The sequence below is a fragment of the Pararge aegeria genome, chromosome 10, assembly GCF_905163445.1.
Source record: "Pararge aegeria chromosome 10, ilParAegt1.1, whole genome shotgun sequence".
Classification (NCBI taxonomy): Eukaryota; Metazoa; Arthropoda; class Insecta; order Lepidoptera; family Nymphalidae; genus Pararge; species Pararge aegeria.
The window spans coordinates 10454955-10477897 of NC_053189.1; the positions used below are offsets into that span (position 1 = coordinate 10454955).

At 34.8% G+C, this 22943-nt stretch overlaps 1 protein-coding gene across 1 annotated transcript; it reads right to left on the minus strand.

Annotated features, from left to right (window-relative positions):
- Nucleotides 1–483: 483 nt before the first annotated feature.
- Nucleotides 484–22155, minus strand: LOC120626874 (glutamate dehydrogenase, mitochondrial). Its single transcript, XM_039894658.1, has 9 exons — nt 21581–22155; nt 18093–18293; nt 11467–11606; nt 10058–10151; nt 9500–9657; nt 5461–5622; nt 2135–2339; nt 1692–1846; nt 484–833 (listed from the first exon to the last, which is right to left on the minus strand). Exons 1-9 carry the CDS (start codon nt 22011–22013, stop codon nt 717–719), a joined length of 1665 nt encoding a protein of 554 aa, XP_039750592.1. The 5' UTR covers nt 22014–22155; the 3' UTR covers nt 484–716.
- Nucleotides 22156–22943: the final 788 nt, after the last annotated feature.

Consider the following 22943-nt stretch of genomic DNA (forward strand, 5'->3'; position numbering starts at 1 on the left):
ATGTTCAAATATCTATCATAGACTTAGATGCAAAGCTAGCATTTTATCAGAATGTTATGATAACTCTTATTTAACTTATTGAATAGATTAAGTTAGTCCAAATTATAGGTCTCAGCTCTCACCGCAAATATTTAGTTTCTAGATAGGTATTTTGTATAAATACTGGTACACTCGCGTGTGCAAGTCTAAGTGTTAACACTTGCACTCGCGTGTGCAAGTGTTAACTGTGCTGTGTGACTGTCTTTTATTGTGACTCAAAGCAAGAGTAGACTCTCGGTGTCTCAAGGCCGTTTCACTTGCCTAGTTCTCAAATGTATAGAAGCTGGATTCAATACTTTCATTGGTACTAACTGATGCATAATATTATGGCGATTTTGGGGCTTATATATATTTACCTCTGCTATATTTCCTGTGGGCTGATGATTATGTATATATATATATATCAGTTAGTTTAAAATAATTGCTATAAATTATACCACAAAGTAACAGTAAAACAATTTATTTCGAAAATTAAAGAAAAAGTGATACAATTGGAAATTTAAATATCCACTTAAAGGTTTTAACAATATTTCGCTTAACTTTAAAAGTAAAAAAAGCCATGATTTTAACAAAGAAATAAAATACTGTGATTATGTCTTAAAAGTTATACTTAAGTGCAAAGGGGACTATATAGTCTTCAAAATGCAGACAATACTTAAATTCGTAAAGTGAGTTATTTAAAAAGCGAGGCCAGCGTCTGCGTATGTCGTAACGATCTTTTCTATGGAGTTAGCGTACGCGGCTGTTCGCAGATCCAGACCCAAATCGAATTTCAAGGCAGTCTTCATTATGGCCTGTAAATAAACAATCATTATCATCATTCATCATCGTCGAATCGGATCTCCTCTCAAAATGAGAAGGATTTAGGCCGTAGTCCACCACGGTGGCTTGGTATATTTAGCGCGGATCGGCATATTTATCACGCATTGAGAAAATAGAAGGAGAGCTCTCAGATATGTAGGTTTCCACACGACGTTTACTTTAACCGTTATAGGAAGTGATACTTGGCGGTGAATTGATTTCTTCTGTACTGAGAACTCCCGCGCTTACACCCACATTCACAGCTTTTGGTTACACACAAATAAAGTGCGATTTGCTTCTTTTAACAAACTTACAACGACTTTTAATAAAGGTACTACACTAATTCTATACGAACAAACGAGAGATGAGAAATCGATTATTCTTTTAAATATTTCTTTACGTCACTGTATAGTTATCATAGGGTGACATAAATAACCTGTATACAATGTGCTAAATATATCAAGCCTTTACTAACCACAAATCATAAATTTTCTCAGTCACTTTACAACGTATAAGGCTTTAAAATTTTTGTCGGTTACGCTAATATGGCGGTAAAGTCTCGATATTAATTTATTAATATGTAAATTTATACACTAGAATAACTGATCTTAACAGTGATAAATACTACCACCACGCCGCCAAACTCGCACTGTCAATAGAGTTTTGAACGCACTCATTTTTTAATATAACTTTAATTTTGTTACTTAAATCTTTTGTAACAATGAATAATAATCTAGCAACAAACTGGAACGAATTACCTAGGCCGTCATTGTAGGACGGTAAAATAGTAATTATATAGGAATTTGATACAGTTTGATGTAAGTATTGTAGAATAAACAAGGTCAACTTACCCTGGCTGACCTCTCCATGGTGTAGTCCAAGCCGGAGTGTACAATATCTTTCTCGGAAGCACCGGAGATCCTCTTCTGGAAGGACTCTGAGGGAGTGACGGGAATACGTCCACCGACACGGCCGAATCGTCTCTCCAAGGATTCTTGCACAGATTCTACAAAAGGATAATAAACAAAACATTAAAAAAATAGAAGAACTAAGAAGTAAGTAGAGTTTTATAGTGAACTTTGACTTTGCTCAGAATTTAAAAACATTATGCGTCTCACATACGACATGTGTCTCGAAACTCTCAATTTTCTCAGATTAAAATTTATAGATTTCAATGGAGAGATCTCATAGAAATCGAACATCCCGAATCGAATATACAAAAAATCTTAGCCGGGACCTTGGACTTGACCTATGCCCTGACGATGAACAATTTGAGTAGAAGACAATTATTTACCCAATAAATGGTAGTTGGATTCACGCTCATATTTGAATGTGAGACGGCCGTATGAGACGTGGTTGAGGTTCTTCAGCCACTCGAAGAAGGAGACGGTGACACCACCGGCGTTGATGTACAAGTCTGGGATCACGAGAATGTTGCGGTCGATCAGGATCTTGTCAGCAGCCGGTGTTGTAGGTCCGTTGGCAGCCTCCGCGATTATCTGGAACGGAATTTACAATTTATTAAGTAATCGTTTGAGTTAGTGATACCCAAAGTCGTCTATATCGACGCTTCCACGGTCCGCCGGAGTAGACGGTGACGCGAGTTATTGGCTACCCATGAGATGCCAATGGGGTTCAATGTATTGCAAAGCAACGGAGAGTAGGAACGACAGACAGGATTGCGCCATTTATAAGAGGGATAATTAAAAGATTTGTTATCCCCCTTCGAAATAATTATACTCATCCTATACCAGCCGTAAAAAACACTTTGGAAGTAAATAATTAAATAATGTCTGTACATAACATTTGTACATTCTTTCATTCTATTTAATTATGTTTTGGTTCTTATCTTATATTCAATAGAAGTATGATAAATAGGACAATCAGAAAAATCCATACTGATTTACCCTTAGCACAGACGGAATTAAAGCAAAATACCCTTACATAAAAACTATATATTATATACTAGCTGAGTCAAACCAGCTCTTACCAGTGATTACGTAATAATAAGTATAATAGAAACCTTCCAACTGTATCTTCGGTCTAGTGGTTAGCTTGTTACGTAATCTAGCTTATCGAATACAGACAACTAGGTTCAAGGTAAGATTCCAGAGTTCAGTCGGGCTAGAAAATATTGTATAAAAGGTTATTCTGACAAAAAAAAAATCTCAGTAACTGGAGGGAGGAAATTGTGTATAACCAATAAGTCGGCGGCCCGATCGTTACAATTTATATATACAAACATTTTGGGAAATTGTGATACATGGTGAAAGCTCGCCAAGCAAGAACACCACACCGCAGCCGCATTTTGAAAAGCATGGGACAGTCATTTCTTTCTATTTCCTCTTATTCGAGAGAAGAGGCCAGACAAAGAAGGGGGCATTAGTAGGCTGAGAATGATAAGATATTGGTGATAACTAAAATTGACACACCAAAATTACAGAATATAATTTATTAAAGTATGGACCAGGATGACATCTGTTATCATGTAACACTAACCCACCCGCGCAAATATAGCGCTTCTTTGAATGCCGCGGGAATAGTTTCGTAACTCGTGTTAGATTATGCAGAGTGTGTCCGGCTATAAGCTGTTACGTCACAACCTAACAGTATAGCTACATCGCGGACACGCCTCCAGCATTCTGCTTAGACTGTAGGCCGTTTAAAAAAAAGTGGATTTCGCCTAACGCCACTATAGTCGTAAAAATATAATAGGCCCGTTTTGACATTTGTCATCGCGACGTAACTAGTTATGGAACCATAAGACTCTGTACTCGATACTCACGATAAATCAATTCAAGTTTGTATCAGTACTGGATTGATATTATTATGTATTGTAAAGTGTTCGTTCGTTCAAAGTATTCCTTTAACTTCACAACCAATACGCGTAACTGGCTGTTGATTATACGTCCACTTTTTAACATGTTGAAACAGAGTTAGTACTATATAAAAACAAACACAAAAATCGAGTCAAATCACTATGTTTAAATTAATGTCCAAAATAGAAGAGCCATAGTTAACGTAAAAGTAAACAATATATATCAATATTGTTTACTTAAACGAGCGCACAGTCAACTTTACAAGATGAGGAACGAAAAACTGCGCAGTGCGCGCGGGGACGCTAAAGTCATGTGCCGCTTGGTCAGATACATCAACTCAGACTCATTATTTAGAACCCATTTTGAGAACCAAGCTCATTCGTTGCAGTAAAAATAACTACACAATATATAATTTCGATATTCAGTAAAAAAATGGTTACAGCTCTAGTATAAAAAAAAAAAGACTGAGAACGTAACTGTTTTCGGAACGTTTCGCAACAATTATAAATTGCATGCTACTATGAAGTAAGCGCAAAAAGAATACTCGCGATATATTCTTTCGTATTATTTAACTTCCCAAAAAAATTTACGTATTTTTTAAAACACTGTATGTAATTGATTTTTATTTTTTTGTTTCTTTCAGTTTCGTTCCAAGTTACATTCTATGGTCTTGCACAAATGTCAAAACGGGCCTATTACATTTTTACGACTATAAATTCAACAATTCCAGGAACCTATTTTGGTCGTAGGCCGTGTTTTAATAATAGTGGTGGTATTGCTTTTTTGTTACGTAACAGTCCTACACACTCCCACACCGAAAGAAGAATCCAACGACACCAAGTTTATCAATATCTAGAAACCTGTTTACGCTGTATGCCGTGTTTAAACAATATGTTTTTAAGGGCAGCGATTTCGATTCCCACAACTGGAAAATGTTTGTGTGATGAACATGATTGTTTTTCAGTGTCTGGGTGTTTATATGTGTATTATATTCATAAAAATGTTCAACAGCTATCTTAGTACCCATAACACAAGCTACGCTTACTTTGGGGCTAGATGGCGATGTTTATTGTCATAGTCTTTCTTTCTCTCTTTTTGACTGGCTCATTAAATTGTGGTCGGCGGCTTCGGGGAGTCGAAGGAAAAAATATTGACTCTTTAATCCACGGAACGTACCGATTTGTAATTTTTAAGTTGTTTTTTATAATATAGTGTTTTGGTTAAAATTCTATTGATTTGTCTAGCAGATGAATGCATGTACCTATTCTTATTGTTACTCTATTCTTTTTGTATATTTTAGTACTCCTTTGTCGTGTATGTTTTTAAAATATTAAAATAAATAATAAAAACATCAATCATATATTTACTACATACACTTGTTTTTTTTTTCATTTTTTAATTAACACTTTACACTAAAAAGTAATGAAGATATTGTATGAGAAGCCTAGTAAAAATATCACCTTCTGCTGCTGTCGTAGCATCTAGATCGATTGTAGGTCACGAAGTCCTGGGTTCGATCCCCGGGTCAATGAATGAAATGAGTATAGTAGAGGTTTGTTTGGAAATTGGCGAAATTTTCCTCCGTGCCGCAGAGAGCAGGTTAAGGAGTCGGTCCTGCAACCGTTCTCTTCCCGGTCATGTCGGATCAGACTTAGACAGTGAGGTAATGATGTGCAGCTGTGTTTGTGCACACACTTGTGCACTATAATATCTTCGCATAGTTGGAAAATCTCTACAGATGGACCACTGTGGCCGAAATAGTTCGGAAAAACTTTGTAAAATAAAAAATAAAACTACTGACCTTGGCTTGTATCTTGTGTGCGTTCTCCTTGTGTATAACCTGCTCGACGGCAGCTGGTACCAGGATATCGCACTTCTCGTACAGCATGTTCTCGCCTTCGTAGGCCTTCGCGCCGGGGAAGCCAACGATCGTGCCATTCTCGATCCTGTAGTCCTCAAGAGCCTGGAATAACGTATTCATTTAATTTCCAAACAATACCTAATAAATTTTTTTGTAACTTAATTAAAGAAACGAGAGGACTGTCCAGTGACAAATTGCATTTCTGTTTATTCTGATGCACGAGCGTCAACATTTGTAAAATAATATTACTTAAAAGGATGATAGTACGGACAGGGGGCTCTGACCTTTTCTGTTAAAATAAGACCCGGCTCATATTTTCGCCTAACTATTTAGCGAGGAAAAATCCGATTTTGTTTATTTAGTAGGGGAAATTCTAAAATGATCATTACCGGCCCACTTCAAGCCAGCCCAGGGCATGGGACTGCAGCCACTATGATAAGGGTTTAGGCCATAGTCACGTTGGCTCAGTGCGGATATGTTAACTAAAATGATATAATTGCTGTGAAACAATTCTTAAGCCATGATAGTCACGTCACGTGTTAGAAACTGTACTTTATGATGCCACGTTAAGTTCTCACCTCTTCCGGTTTGAATAACAAATAATAACCAAATAATCAATCATAACATGTGGAAATGTTAAATTTTAGCGAAGTATAATGAATTACACCTAATATTTTATACTTTTTCCTCTTATAGAAAGTCCACGAAAAATGTATCCCGAGAGCGAGGGAGACCGTTGTACACGTTTCGAATTCTATCTGACAAAAATAATAAAATCTTTCAAGTGATTCTGCAAGTACAATAAAAAAAAGTTAATGCGTAAGACGTTGACATAGTTAGTTAATCTAAAATAGTCAAACTCTTTGGTAAACAACCTAACCTAATAAGAAACTTCAAAACGAACCGTTAAGTAATAATGATAATTCTTGCGCCGAAATTGAAATGTGATTCTAAATTATCAGCATTTAAAAAAATTATAAAATAAATTAAATTTCGCCATTTTGATGATTATTATTAAAATAATAATGCTGCCAGTGCAACTATGGCGGTCATCGGATACGAATTTAAGATAGCCCCGGGAATAGATTTTAATACGCCTACTGAAACAAACAAATACTACTATCTTATCGAGATAAGAATTGAATAGTATTATCTGGAAACGTATGCTAAATTCACTATCATCGCTTAGATACTAGAAAACATTTCTAAGACTTGGATGACGATTATTATCTGTGTTACGTCACAAACAGAAGGTATGCTTTGCCTTATTATAGATGATAATTTTGACAGGTACACGCCCGTCAAGTTTCGTATTTTTTCAGGAAAAATATAATACAGATAATGTCTTACTTCGTAGATGGCTGGGTACTCCCCCCCAGTGCCCACTTAGTGCATGCGACGCACAACGAACAAAAAAACCAATCGTAAATCGGTTTTGAAAGGAAATAAATCGAACATATAAATATCACGATTATGTAACTATATTAAGATGTTTTGTAAATATTAAAGTAATAAACGTATAAAACTAATTATTTTAGTAAAAAAATTATTAGAAATCATTTCACATCAATATTACCAGTTATGTAGAATGTAAAATTCTTAGGTGGGAATATTATACCAAAAAAAGAAATAAAATATCAAATGTTTTGTACCATAAAGTATAATTAGACCATATTGACATGCAACTATCGATTCCAAGAGCTGTTATGGAAAGGATAATATCATAGGTTTATTAAAGATTATAAAATAACCTCATCCCTTCTGTGAGCTATCAAAATTATCCTTGTTAACATCTATCATCCTAATTTAGACAAAGCATAGTCTTGTTAGAAGTATGTCACAGAAATCGTTTTATCAAACTTGTTGTACTTTTTTTTCGCATTTTTGATGTATTCTAGGAGGATGTTAGCAATAATATTAAATCAACAAAACTATTCATTAATAAAGGCATAATATGCAGACGTTTCTGAGTAATTTGGTAATATATTCTAATTTAGGTATTTGGAATATCTTGGCATAAATAATAAAATAGTATATATTATCTATTAAATCTTTATGCCAAGATTACTAAAAAAACCTGCCTACTCCAAATTTTGGTAATAGGTAGGTAACTTTGTAATTTTCTTCTATCGATAAAATTATGCTCGATCATGTAAAGCGGACAGCCATTTAGTCATAAATAAGAATAATACAGTGGAATGTATCTCGAAGTTTTTGTTAAGTCGAAAACTCGTTAACTCGATTTTTTTTTGCATTTCCCTTGACATTCGAGTTGTAGAGATTCCACTGTATATCTTTCTTTGCTGTGCACAGCAACATAGATTATTATTAAAAGTTTCTTTTTCACTAAGTAGCACACTGTTTTTAGTAAAAGATTATCAACGCTTAGTTAATGCAGGAACAATGCAGGATCGCTACTAAGCGATAAGGCCGCCTTTTGTATTCTACTTCTTTCTTTGTATTTCTATTGTTTTTTTATTTTCCTAACATCATTGTGGTGTACAAATAAAGAGAATAAAATAATAAAAATAAATAAAACACTAAATGCTAAATTAAAACCTTCCAGACTCTGTTGTACACCAACAACCTAAATATATAACTATTAAGATAATTAAAACTACTATATTAGATATTAAACTATTTTAAGAGAAGTATCTCTACATAATCCATTCAATAAACATTATCGGCAATAGGAGTGACGTTTACAGATTAGAAAATGAGCTACCTAAAGCGCGAACATAACTTATTAACATCGACAGTATGTGTTATATGAAGCGGTGATAGCCAGGCTAGGCTCCCTTGCTGGGGCGGGGGGCGAGTTCGAACCCTGGCAAGCGTTTCGGAGTTATGTGCGTTCTTAATTTATGCAATTTGAAAAGCTGCACAATGACGTTCGGAAGTATATAAAAAAAAAATCTAATTTTAGAATAGATTAAAGGTTTTGTTGATATAAATTGCAAATTTTATTTATAATTATAATTTCCCGCGAAAACTTCGCCGGGTGGCATGGCCGCACTAGTGATGTCATAGGCAAATTAGAGCAACTCTTTATTCATCATCAAACAATAATTATGGTAAAGATTATTGATTTTGGTATTGATAACAAAAAAACTTAGTAACTGATAGTTGGAAATCACAAACTACTTTACATACACATTGGTTTTTGAAGTTCAAACGGTACAAAATATGTAAGTTTATATTAGACGTGACGTCGTAGTGGGCCGGGAATTGATTGAAATGATGATGATGATGACAAAGAGTAAGTAAAGTTCACTGTGTATTTTATTTCTTATACAGGAACAGTTCTTGAGATTTGAAATACACAAGCACTAAAGGTGTTACAATAAGAGTGTTAGTAGACAGGCCTTTTAGAATGAATACATAATACCTACTTAATATAACTTCAGCCTACGCCAGGGCCTATTTCATTAGAGTGACCGACATTGACGGGTTTCTAGCGCTTAGGAAAATAATTTTAAATTGTATCCAAAGCCAATGATATTTCCTTGTTGGGGTTTAGCAAGTATCGTATATGCTTTCGAACGTCAATTAACGAGGAATCAAGATCGGTAAGGCATGAAGCAAGAATAGCCGCTTGGTAGCCGACATAATTAAACATAATTAAATTAATCACCATTTATAACTATACCAAAAACTTGGAATGGATGAGCAAGGCCGAGAACCCCGTGACTATATTTGACGATGTATGAATGGGTGGTTGGATGGATGAATGGGTGGTTGGATGGATGAATGGGTGGGTGGATGAATGAATAATGGATGGAAATATATATGTATGTATGTTTTTTCTCTGTAACACAATTTTAAATTTTAACAGTGATAGTTATAAATATCTATTTGAAAGAATAAATAACTATTTAACTTTTTGGCAAGTTTTCAAATATGTATTGATGGATGGATGGAGTTTTTTGGAGGCGTGGATGGATGGATTAGTGGATGAATTGATGGATGAAGGACTTACCTTAGGGTTAATGCCGTCAGGGTTGTGGATGGCGCCGTCGTGCTCGATGACGCCGATACACGTGGCGCCAGCGCGTACAAGGTAGCGGCACGTGTGCAGCCCCACGTTACCGAAGCCCTGCACGATGAACGTCTTGCCGCCCCATCCAGGAGTTGTACCTGTAATTTTTATTCTATCATTTCATTTGATCGTAGAGTGCCTTCTCCTTCACCCCCTTATTATGTCACTTGGCTTCTTTATCATAAGTGAGAGGGATGCAGAGTTTCGGCTACCCTTCAAGCGTACCATTTAAAATCACCCTTTAAACTCGTATTTAATAAAAGGAACTTAGTGCTTGACGCGCTGTCCGAAAAACGCAAGTTTCGTAACTCCGGACATGTACTCCGTATTTCTTGACATTTCATATACAAAATATTAAACTTTCAGTTAAATAAAAAGTTAACGATTTTATAAGATAAAGAGTGTAAATCTTAGTAGCAATGCAATACATTTAATGTATTACTATTATCTCTTATCCGTGGGATAAGGAATTGAAAAGAACATTGTAATATCACTTACCAATCATGCTCATGTAGTTAGCTTCATTGATAAAGTTTTCAAGACCGTGGAATACACCTCTGCCAGTGGCTGATACCCTGCCGTGGATACCACCCTATTGGAACGAAAATACCTTTATTATTTTATTGAAATGAATGAGTGAAAAGCCAATTTTTTTCCTCTTTGTCGATTCGATTTTATAATATTAACGCTTAATCCTCATTAAATGAAATTAAAATAATGTTTGCAATGCATCGATGACGCAAAATCTACATATATTTTTTATTACTTATTTACATTATTCAAAATATATGTTTTTTTCTAATATAAATGAATAAATAAATATAGTACGACAATAAACACATAGCCATCTAGCCCCAAAGTAACCGTAACTTGTTTTATGGGTACTACGGTGATGTGGTGTGTACTTTTATGAATAATATCCATAAATACTTATAATATACAGATAAACAAACCACACACTGAAAAACATTTGTGTTCATCACACAAACATGTTGCAGTTGTGGGAATCGAACCCACAGCCTTAAACTCAGAAAGCAAGGTCGCTGTCCAGTGTGCCAGTCGGTCGTCAAGAAGAATTATTATGGGCTTTAAATAATAAATAAAACATTGCTTTTTCCGTGTGCTACATTTTATTGGTTTGCCTCTGAAACATTGACGTAAACTATAGCCGTCATAGAAAAAGTTCCAGTAGCACTCAGCGATGTAGAAAAGAGCTCGGAGCATCAATACCCAATCAAATCCATATTTACTAGTATACATATTATTAATGCGATCTTATTTGTTGTTTATTTTTTTATAAATTTAAAATGCATATAAAATACTAGGACAATACACTAATTAATTGGATAAAGCGCTCAGGCGGCGATTGCCAGAGAGTCGCAGGTTCAAATCCTGTCGGTTCCAAAAATTATTATATGCATTTTAAATTTATAAAATTGTTAATTCCTCCAAGTGTAGGTAAAAACACTAATAAAAAGTGTATGATGTTTGTTTTTTTGTCCTTCTTTTTCGCCCAAACGAAGCAACCAATGCACTTGAATTTTAGCATACTTAGTTAGGAAGTTCGGAGAGTAAAATAGGCTACTTTTTATGCAAGAAATCGCCACATACAATTTTAACACCAAATATAACCTTCGTTCACCTCAACCAAATGGCTCATACACCGCAGGTAGCACCGCGGGGCGCAGCTAGTCTAAAGTAAAGAGCGAAACGACAGTTTATCACATACCTTGTTGGACCGATGGCAGTTACAGTCCCTTGGTGCTTGAGTGACAAACCTTCACCCAAAATGCCGCGTTGGTAAACCCCTTACATAGATAGAGAGATTTTGTAAGGAGTTCTATTCTATGTCCAGCAGAAGGCTGTTAAAATCTGGATTAGATTTTGTCTTATAGGCTGATAATTACCTGGTTAATGGGTTTGCCCGTGACGCAAGCGTGAGCATTGATATCCTGGAAACCGATGGTCTTGGCATAGGTGTCAGCGATCCATGACATCTCGCGCTCACCAGTACCCATGTCCGGGGCGGGTACGTCCACACCGGGCCCTGAAAATGGGACGCTGTTAAACAACATCTTATAAAGCAACAAGACCTTAAGCTTGTATCTCAGAGAAAGGTCAACATCAAAAAATTAAAAAAAAAAAAAAAAAAAATGTTGTGACACGATAATAATCATGTTGATAATAATGATATTGCCTATGATATTTAATTTTAAAGATATTTTAAAAATTCACGAACATTTTAAGTAAAATTAATTTTGTATGTTGATTTTAATATTATGCCCTTATGCTAATAAATACACTGCGACAATACACACATCGCCATCTAGCCCCAAAGTAAGCATAGCTTGTGTTATGGGTACTAAGATGACTGATGAATATTTTTATGAATAATATACATAAATACTTATAATATACAGATATAATCACCCAGACACTGAAAAACATTCATGGTCATCATACAAAGATTGTCCAGTTGTGGGAATCGAACCCACAAGCTTGACTCAGAATACAGGGTCTCTGCCCACTTCGCCAATCGGCCTTCGATTCAAATGTTGTAAATCGGTTACATATTTATTAGTTCCAAAATGGTTTTGTCTTTCGAATGTCAAATTATTTATGACAGAGAAACCATTGTTTAGCTAATCCCCAGCTTTACAGCTTATCTTAGAAAGGACCTAGATATAGTCGTCATAAAGGGTCCGAAATAAAAAAGATATTTTTTTTTTTTGTTAAATGGTCCCTAATAGAGGAGGGAGTTACAGCTATATTTTACACGTCTGAAAGCGTTTAAACATAAAGGTCGAGTTTCTACAGTATCAACTTTCTATATGTGTCAATTCTGTAAATTTTTTAACAAATCACTCGCAAGTCGTCCTTTACGTTTTCACAACTCATCGCAAATTGTGCATGGGTTAGCAAATATCAGTAAAGTAACAGAATAAAGAGGTAGGTCAGGCCGTAGTGTATGCATTAAAAGTCCAATGATATCCCTAGTTCCGTGAACTGTTAGATTGTTCAGCGTTATTTATAATGAGTCAGTCTTTCCTTGTCACCTTGCCAAAATAATGGTATCATTGTACTGAACGGCATAGCTACGCGTTATGTGATCACATGACAACAAAACCAGATGTAGTGCCTTCTCAAGTTTTTGTTTTGTCTACTGCACGTCTGCTATTTGATTACAATGTAAAAATTAATTAATAAAGATAGAGCGACTGAAACATTACATCATATCCTGCTTATGATAAAAACGCAATATATGTAGACTATAGATGTAATCGTACTTTTGGAGCGTTTGGGTTTTTATTAATCTAATTGCTGCACATAGCATAGCAGGATAAGAACTCTTCAACTTGAAAACTTCGTCAGCATACTGCTAAGATTTTTTAAATTAGACAAATATCTAAAGAGTTAAGCATGTTCTGACAATTTCGAGTAAACTCCCATCCCCTATTTAACACCTTCCGGGGTAGAATTTTTATGAATCCTTAAACAGTATTTTACTTGGGCTATCTATAAGAACCAGTCAGCTCCGCTCCCATCTCCCGCAATATAGGATTATAAAGTAGGCCTACTTAAAATAAATGAATTTTGAAAAGATTAACTACGCGTTCAAACAAGAACAAAAAGACTAACTCTTAAATTTTATTATAAGTCAGACAAATATTCCTTTAGGGACTCTCACAAATCACAAAACGGTTCATTATAGGTATATTATCTATGTCTGTTTTTCTTATTTTTCTATAGATGATATAGTTTATTTCAAGCTGCTTGCTTCTGCGCAGTTGACTTAACAACGTGTTAAAATGTCACTTATAAAGAAGGTCGGCATACATTGCGGCAACCTAAAATTGTGCTACAAAATTAAATCCTTGGTATAAAACAAGGTGCTTTTATTTTAACTTTTAGTGCAGGGTTTTTACTTCAACATAAATGTATTTTTGCGACAATACCTATAAAAAACGAATTGAGATATTATTCATTTGAAAAGGTTTACCAAATAGTTTGTTTCATTTAAAATTTATTATGACCTGTCGAATATAGAGGGAGAAACTCTTCAATGGACAAGAGCAAATTTATCTCAATCTGCAAGGCCAGCACTCACACAGAATAAAATTAACGTATCCATCTGCTAAAGCACGGGAACATGGAGTAGGAAAAGTTTAGCCCCGTTTATTATAGCAAATAGTATATCATTTGGATATTATTTCCACTTGTGCGCCAGTTCTCTGAGAGTTGATAAAGCTGTGGGAGAAGATACATTTTTATCCTTTCCCCGGGGATATAATTGTGTCGTGCCCATGCTAGCCGAGCAGTGCAATTGTAAAAATTTACTTTGAACCATTAATTAAAAATAAGAAGTCGGTATAGTTTTTGAGGGTTCCATACTACTATCTATGGGCTTCTAAGAGCCGTAATCGAAGAAATTGAATATAATGCCGCTATAACAAATAATTAAAATTAAAAATTTAAATAATAAAGCGAACCCATACAGAAAACGAAACTATATGTTAATACTATGGAGTGTTTCATTATGCAGTAAAGAAATTCAACTCGCACTTAGCCGGTTTTTAATAAAATTTTAAAATTTAATTGGTTCATACTACGCATTATATGACTATACATGATACAAAATCAATAACATTTAATATAAATACTTTAAGTTGTATTTGACGTAAGTGTAGTGTAGTTTGTTTTTGACTTTACGTAATTTGTTATTTGTAATTTGAGGATAAAACAAGATCCTAGGCGGAAGAATTAGTATAATTTCATAGTAGAACCGATTTAGTAAAACACATATATTACAAAATGAAAATAAAATAGGTATCAAAACTATTTTGGGAAATATACGAGGTAACGATTAAGGTGTGAATTCAATTATCATTTGGCACTAAGTATGTAAATATGTCGTTCATTTATCATTTTGCACCTAATAATATAACTTTATTTATGTTTCGCATTAAGTTATATATAATGTCAGTTTTGTGAGTCGATGTTGCTGATTGCTTTGCGTGATTTTATTATCAAATAGCAAGAGCCCAGTGCTATCCTTAATAATATTATAAATGCGAGAGTGTGATTGTTTGTTTGTACTTCCTTTACGCCCTAAGCTAACTAAGATATTTGGCATAGAGTTAGGTGAAAGGGCGGACAAAGGCTATTATCTATCCCAAGAAAACAGACTTTCCCACTTAATTAGTAAAAAACCGTAATTAACGCATGCAAAGAACGCGTGTAACATCTAGTTTAAAGGTAAATTGACTATTTAGTTTGGTATAAACACCTTAACAACCGCAGCTGATTATCTCGATAGCAGTTTGCTTTGTTATGAAACTAATGAGAAACAAAGAACGAATGGGCAACACATAATATAACTTATATATAAAGGTAAAAAAGGATTCAAATAAACTTGATTCATGGTGTTGCCATTAATTAAGAATATTTGACGGCCGACTGGCGCAATAGGCAGCGACCCTGCTTTCTGATTCCAAGGCCGTGGGTTCGATTCCCAAAACTGGAACAATGTTTGTGTGATGAGCACGAATGTTTTTCAGTGTCTGAGTGCTTATATGTATATTCTAAGTATTTAAGTATTCATAAAAATATTCATCAGTCATCTTAGTACCCATAACACAAGCTACGCTTACTTTGGGGCTAGATGGCGATGTGTGTATTGTCGTAGTATATTTATTATTTATTTTTTTCGAGCGTCCATCCATGCGTTTAACAGCTAATGCGTTTGAATGCTTGAACAGCATCAGTTATAATATATAATCATTCTATATTTTGGTATGTAGATAACAGGTAGTATTGATCCTACGTACACGGAATACGGAAGGTTCTGGCCGATCAAGTACGGAGAGAAGCTCAGAGGAAAGAAGAAGAAGAACAGGTTGCCACAGCCTCACAGGAAGCTTCCAGTAAAGTTTCCAGAATTGGGGGATGTGATCATCATTCATCATTCTCAACAGATTAAGTTAAAATTTCGCTGGTTTGCGTAGTTTATAAACTAGAGCAAAAGTATCAGCCAAACAGAAAGCATTGCGATCGCTAAATTTGTTGAGTTGTCAGTCTACGGCAATCGACCACTTGTACATACCATATTTAAAGACGGTACTCATAGGAATCATTCGTTTTGAAAACTTGCGTCTAAGACCATTATTTGCGCTCACATATTTTGTCGATCATATTAATCCAAATAAGTTGCCGGTAATATATTGTCGATTTTTGTTTTTAAAAACAGTGAAACACGTATTATAATTTATACGTATAATATAATATATGATTTATAATTTACGGCCTTTCATACAAACTTTCATCTCATATATAACCACCTTAAGGACGAGCTAAAGCTTCTTCAATCTTTTCCGATTCTTCAATATTATATATAATATTTCTATTTCTAAAATGTAATGTCCGTCTTTAAAAGTAAGCTATTGAATTTTTTTTCAAGTGTCCAGGAAACATGGCGTCTTGTCGAGTTTTAATAAAACCATACGAAATACTAAGATTATACATTTGTACGCTTAGCGTGTTGCGTATATACGACAATATCAATATGGCAGTTCTTTATATCCCGTGTTAATTTTTTATTATGGTTATATAAAAGCAATGCAACATAATGTATTGCAGGCAACAAATCAAGATATTATATTCTATTTATTTTTAATAAAGCCTCATTGTCTTTCAACTATAATAAGGTGCAAATACGTCAGAGAACATGTTGATAGGCAATTTACAATAGCGTGCACTAGTAATTTCATTCAATCCAAGGCGGCGAACGGTTATTGACATTAGATGACCATGAAGTGACCTTTAGGCGTTCAGTTACTAGAATAATAGTTGTACACACAATTATCTACATCGCAAACATTGATTCTATCAAAATGTATATTTGATCTAGAGCTCAGCGTACGGATTACAAGGTCAAGGATACAAAGTTCTAATCTAGTTGTGATTATGTGCGAGAGAGTTCCCGCAATCGAATCACAAGGCGGCGGTTTTCCGCAGCGAGAGGGAGAGTATCCAAGAGGTTTTACTCACGAAAAAGGATTCTATATCAATTTATAGTCCGATACTAGTGGATCGATTTTTTTGTCAAGCATATCTCATAAGATACCAGCACGGAAATAGGATAATGGCGCTGTCGACTCCCGTGTACCGGCGAACACGTGCCATCGGTTCCAGTTATGTATATAACAGTCCACTGCTGGACTAAAAGACTCCTTTCCCAACGAGTGAGTTGGCACATTATCACCACGCTCGGCAGACGGGTTGGTGAAGGCAGTAGTATCACAAAGGACGCTGCTGCGCGTTTTTCTTAATAATCCCGTAATCGCTACGTAGGTACGACGGTTGCGTTCACAGCTGATCTGCCATCACCACACGGTATGATTGTCTGCCGCCAATCTTTAAAGCACTCTAAGGCGCTAGATTGCATTGGAGCAGTGTTCTAGCGAGCCGCACAAGCTCCAATAGTAAACCACTTTTCAATGTGTGCAATAAAGAGTTTAAAAAAAAAATGTATGTATCTTTAGAGAGGCCTGCACCGTTAGTGGGATACCTAGGTTTAATTAATGTTTCTGTATATTTTTTGATCACATGATAGAGATCAGAGACAGTTCTAGGTCAGTTGAATTCAGGTTAGCTACTGCAGTATTTATTTATCGTGTCGTATTTGCAAAAGTACATATTTGAATGGTTTGTAAATATTTGAATACTTGTATTACATCTGCGTATGTAAGATACCTAGACGCTAAAGTAAACAAATGAATAATCATTAGAACACGAATTGTTTGTAAGGATGGTAATTGACTTGTTATTGTTGTTTTTAGTTAGGTATGCATAATCTTTAAACAAGCGTGCGAGGTTTATGTTTCTATAAGACTTCTTTCGGAAAGATTCCCGGAAAGATTTCAGTCGCCCCTGGTAATAATATATGTAGGAGTGTATATTTATCCACGCACAATTAAATCATTCAGTTTCCGTAACCGATTAAGATTTGCTTGTAATTATGGAATAGGATCTCCCGATTTGAGATTCTAAATTTACCAAAATTCAGTCCACAGATACAGACTGAGAGTCTGTTTATCCTCTCGGTTTCAGCAATGGGCGATATTATGTACATTTTGACTTATATTCAGTGAGATCTGTGAAGTATATAGGGTAAGTATATGGGTATATGATACGCAGGAAAATTGCATAAAACGGCAAAAATCCTTCTCCTGTACGAGTTATATGTATATCAATTTTAGTTTTAGGGTAGGCAGTGCTTTTGTACATGAATAAAATGCCACTGGGTACGGTCACTTTAATCCGGATACGGGCACCAGCCGGAGTGAGACGATCCCTGCAAGGAACCTTCTATACTCAAAAGTGTACAGATAGCACGATCATACGTGGCCGACCTAAAGTTCGCTTCCCGCAAATACGTGCATTGTACAATATCAACCAAAATCTACAACAGCCACATATCTACCCGGACAAAATAGATCGGCTGTACTGTAAATTACTGATATTTTATTCTTACCGATAAAGCCCTTCTTTGCAAGCTCAAGGGTGAATCGTCGAGTGATCTTCTCCAATTCATGCTCGGAGTACTCCTTGGGGTTGATCTTAATGCCGGCCTTAGCGCCCCCGAAAGGTACGTCTACGCAGGCACACTTGAACGTCATTAGAGCAGACAGGGCCTTAACTTCGTCTCTGGTCACGTCACTTGAGAATCGTATACCTGTAGACAAAAAAGTGACTGTGTTATTTCAAGGTCGCAATGTTACACCGGACTTAGGTTAAGATTGGACATAGTTTTATGGCGCGTTATAAAAATCAGATGAGACTGTAATTAACCCTACTTTATTATGTACCTACTTCCAAAACAATTAAATTTTTGTATCATCGATTTGTATAAATATAAAGCCTCAGATTATTAATATTGCCTAGATACTTTTTTTTTTGGTAACATATATATAGGCTTATATACATAGGCTTTTTATAACTCTTACAATGCTTATCCTTAAGTTTTTTATAACTCGGACTGGAGATTTTCTCCATTTTATATCATCTGCATACCCTATTCATACCCTTTATGCACGCCACTGAGGACCAGTGAAATGGTAATATATCATAACAGAAAGTGATTCCCGCATTCGGAAATAATACAGTAGCTTGGATAGAGCAGAGGCGCCAGTGAAAGAGGAATTTTAAGTTTCGTGCGCAATGCGGTGTTACGTCTTCTGTCTGTAGGTTGTATTATATAGTAGGTAGGCATTTATTGTTGCTAATACTGAGATTACTTTTAAAATGGCCTCTGAAAAAGCGACGGTTATTTTAAGGTATTCACCACACCATATTGATTGAAAATATGCTCACAGATTTTTGTTCTTGGCCGATTTGCATAACTTTACAAACTTCCCTTAACAATCGTTATCACTAGTTGAGAACTCTGATGAAATGGTGGCAAAATTGGCGTAAAACATCAGGTGCAATAAAAATACAAAAATACATTACCATATTTTTTGTACATTTATTTTCAAGTCAGACAATAATTGTTTATTCGTCCTTTCCACAAGTCTGCTTAATTCCCAGACAACTATACATGTGACCCTGAAGTAGTTTTTTTTATTGGTTAGTCACGATACAGATATTAATAGAGTTAACTACTTTCCTATTCTGGGATCGAAGGCACTAAGCGAATTTGCAAATGTTGACATTCAATTATATAAGCTAACAACTAGAATATAATTCGTTACATAACACGGTGATGCTAGACACGTCACAGCCGCGCCCCCCTGTTGCCGCCACGGGCATCGCGTAAAAACGTTCGAGGAATTTTGTTTTTATCTCAACTTCAAGCCAATCATCACCTCAGCTATTCTCGTTGCAAACGATATCTTATTATCTTATGACTGATATGTCTAAAGCAAAACATAATATATCAATTATAAGGTTTTTTATACCTATTACAATATAAAATTTTATCAGAAGTTATCTAAGAAAGTTTTTCCTGTTATATTTTTGGTTATAAAAAAAATAGACATAGCTACCTACTAAGCAACATCGATGTGGATTTTAATATCTTAAAAGGTGGAGACAGGTTTAAAAATATTTCAATTGCAAATATTAAACACAATTTTAGGATTGACTGGCATTTATATAAGTACCTAAAGAAACTGTGTATAGGTTGGTTGTTGGTACACAAAATAGCTGGGTCATGATGGACAGTAAAATGCAGCTACAAAAATTCTCTGTGTTAAAACATTTACAGTACTTAACGGATGTTACTAATTGTTTCATGGTTTGACTAACAATTATGTGTTAATTAAAATAATTGTGATGGCATTTTTAATGAGGGATGTCTCTATGAGCCTATAGGAAATTTTTTAGTGGTGGCATTTTTAATCTTTCAGTTATTGGACTAGTCTAATATAATAACTAATAATAACATTTATTTTGGATAAAATTCCATAGTAATCACAGTAAGATTAAAAATATAATTTATTGGTTGTAACAATTATCTTATTAACTACCTATGTTAATAATGAAAATTTGCCCAACATATTCCCTTATGATGGTACCCTCTTGTTAGTGTGTACCCACCCAGTGCTCCATAAAAGGATTTTCCCATATATGTATTGCTTAAAATATTCAAAAGAATTTTGGAGCTCAATGAATGTTCAGTGTTCAAATGTCACTCAATATGGAATGTTATAGTAATATTTAAGAATTAACATCCTACTATTTCAGAAAATAAGATAAATAAGATATTCATCCCTAAATAAGTAATCTAGATAACTCATTCAAAAATGCCATCTAACTATGATAAAGCTCAACAGTTATTGGAAAGGGAAAAAAGGAAAAGGCCAAGGACTCAACCAAGAAACATCTCAGTCTAAAATGGCAATTGTATATTTATACCCAGCAAGAAGAATTGGATCTTGATACCACATATTATATGTGTCCAAGAACTAACTAATAGCCTATCAATAAAGTATGGGATACAGGCAAATGGTAAAACATTGGTATTATGACCTTATCAAAATAGCAGACACTGTTTATAATAAACACTAAAGACTAGGGTTTTTTTTCAACTTCCTAAGGCTCTTCTTATTTCTCCTTATATATTCATTGTTATATATTTTATTTACTTTTTGGGTATTGATAGGGATTGAAATTTATTTACTCTAGCTTGATAAAAGTACAGTTAAACATTTTGTTTGCTTTTTAAAATTGTGCATTGTGTTAAGCAGTCTGAATAAATAAATACACCACAGAAAATGATGAATCCAGCTTTTTCAAGTGGTTTCCAAGTACACACAGAAGGTTATTTTATAGATTTCACAAAATTATTGTAAAGTTTTGTTTCAATGGAATTTAGCTAATTTGGAGCAAGATTCAAAAGACTTAGGACAGACACTACATAACATAAAAAAAATCTCAACCCTAAGATCATGTCCCAAGCAATAAATGGCAATTTTATAAACAGTAATTTTAACTTCAAAGTAGAAAATGCCTATCTGCCAGTTAAGTACCTACTATATGAACTAGGATACTTTGTGAATAAATAGAACTCTTCTAACCTTTCTTATCAAGTAAACAATATTTTCGATAGTTTTGTAAACTGTAAAGCATCATAATTTTATATATCAAAAAAACAAGTGCATACAATTAAATAGACCTTTAGTAGGTATATAATATGTTTTATCACATAAAAACTGACATAGACAAAATCTCTGCTTTACACTTATAAGTAATGAAAAGATCTGTAAATAAAAAGATAGGTAAACAGTGCATTATATAATAAAGCATTTGCAAATGGAATAATGAAAGGAAAAGAAAATAAATTTCGTTAAGAAAGAGGTTATGATCCCACAGATTTCGATACTTAGTACGTAACATTACGGTCGGCATCACGTGTCTACCAAAGAGCTATAAATAAAAAACCTTTAGCGACAACAACTGCGACAGATGGATCTGTATGGATGATGTAAGCAAAAAAAAGTCTGCGAAGAAGGTACTTACCTCCTTTTGTTGGAGTTCTGTGAGAAGAATGTTGAGCTCGATACCCAAGAATCATTTCGTAATCGCCGGAATCGCGGCGCAGGGGAAATTGTATTTCGATGATATGATCACACGGCTGCATTAGTTTGAGGATACCAGCAACCCTTTTCTTTCTCTCCTCGATGGAAACTCTAGATTTCATATCCTCCACTAATTTATCTTCGATCACTTGGCACGCCCGGTGGAAAAAATATTCCACCATATCGAAGAATCTTGGATTGGCACTTGTCGGTATATCTTTAAGCCTGTCAGGAATTTCATGGCTTGCATAAGTACGGCAACAAACGTTTACTGCACCAGGAACGACTCTTAGCATATTGTTCACTCCTTCATTTTGGATGGTGTTTTTGAGGGGCGTCGCAACAGTTTTTGCGATATTCTTTAAGTGTAACATGGTTTCTGATTTAATTAAGTACTATCGGAAAAGGTATTGGGTCGCCTAACACTTTACAAAGTAAAATACACGCGAACTATCAACTAACGATTAAAAGCAAACTGCTGCGACGACCCGCCCCAACAAGACCCGCCCACAGATTAGAATTATTTAGAATGAGAGACCATTAGACAGACCATGAGACAAGTTTGAAATGTCAAATGAGTCCTCAGAGGCCCAGTCCAGTAAACACTAAACACACATTGAAGAAAGTAGGGGTGACAAAAAAAACAATGTGATCTAGTCGATTAATTTCATATTGAGATAAAAGCGATTTTTTTTTGTAGTCGTAGTAAGTTAACTCGCTCGCTCTCGCTTTTATAAAGCAACCGCTGTTACAGTTCATTTAGAAATGATTAAGTTTCTTTATTCCGTGTGTTTTAATGTTTTTGTTAAAAGTTAACTATTAGTTTAAATTGAAATATATACATTTTTGAATACGAGTACTTATGTGAATGTAATGGGTAAATTCCATATATTATGGATAATAAATTAGTTTTGAAAATATCTTGACCTATAGAAAGCTACACTCTTAGCGAGCAACATAGTTTTAACTTCATTTTAGGAATTCTAAGATTTCAGGTCGAAATAATAGCATTTGTAAATATATATATAATAATAAAATTTGTAGTAAACTGGATGGCGCTATTTTGAAGCCTACTAATTTAGTATAGTTTAGATATTTGTTTATAACGGCGTTGTTACCATTATGTAATATTATTCATTTCAAAAACATATCTCACACCTAAGCCGATAAACTTTGTCCTTCACATTATGTTATTTGGATGCTTAATGATAACACCACCGTAAGGTAGAGCACTTGAAGTAAATTATGAAGGTGAAAATAAGGCATATTTCATTACATGAGCGAGAAGAAAAATATAACGTAGA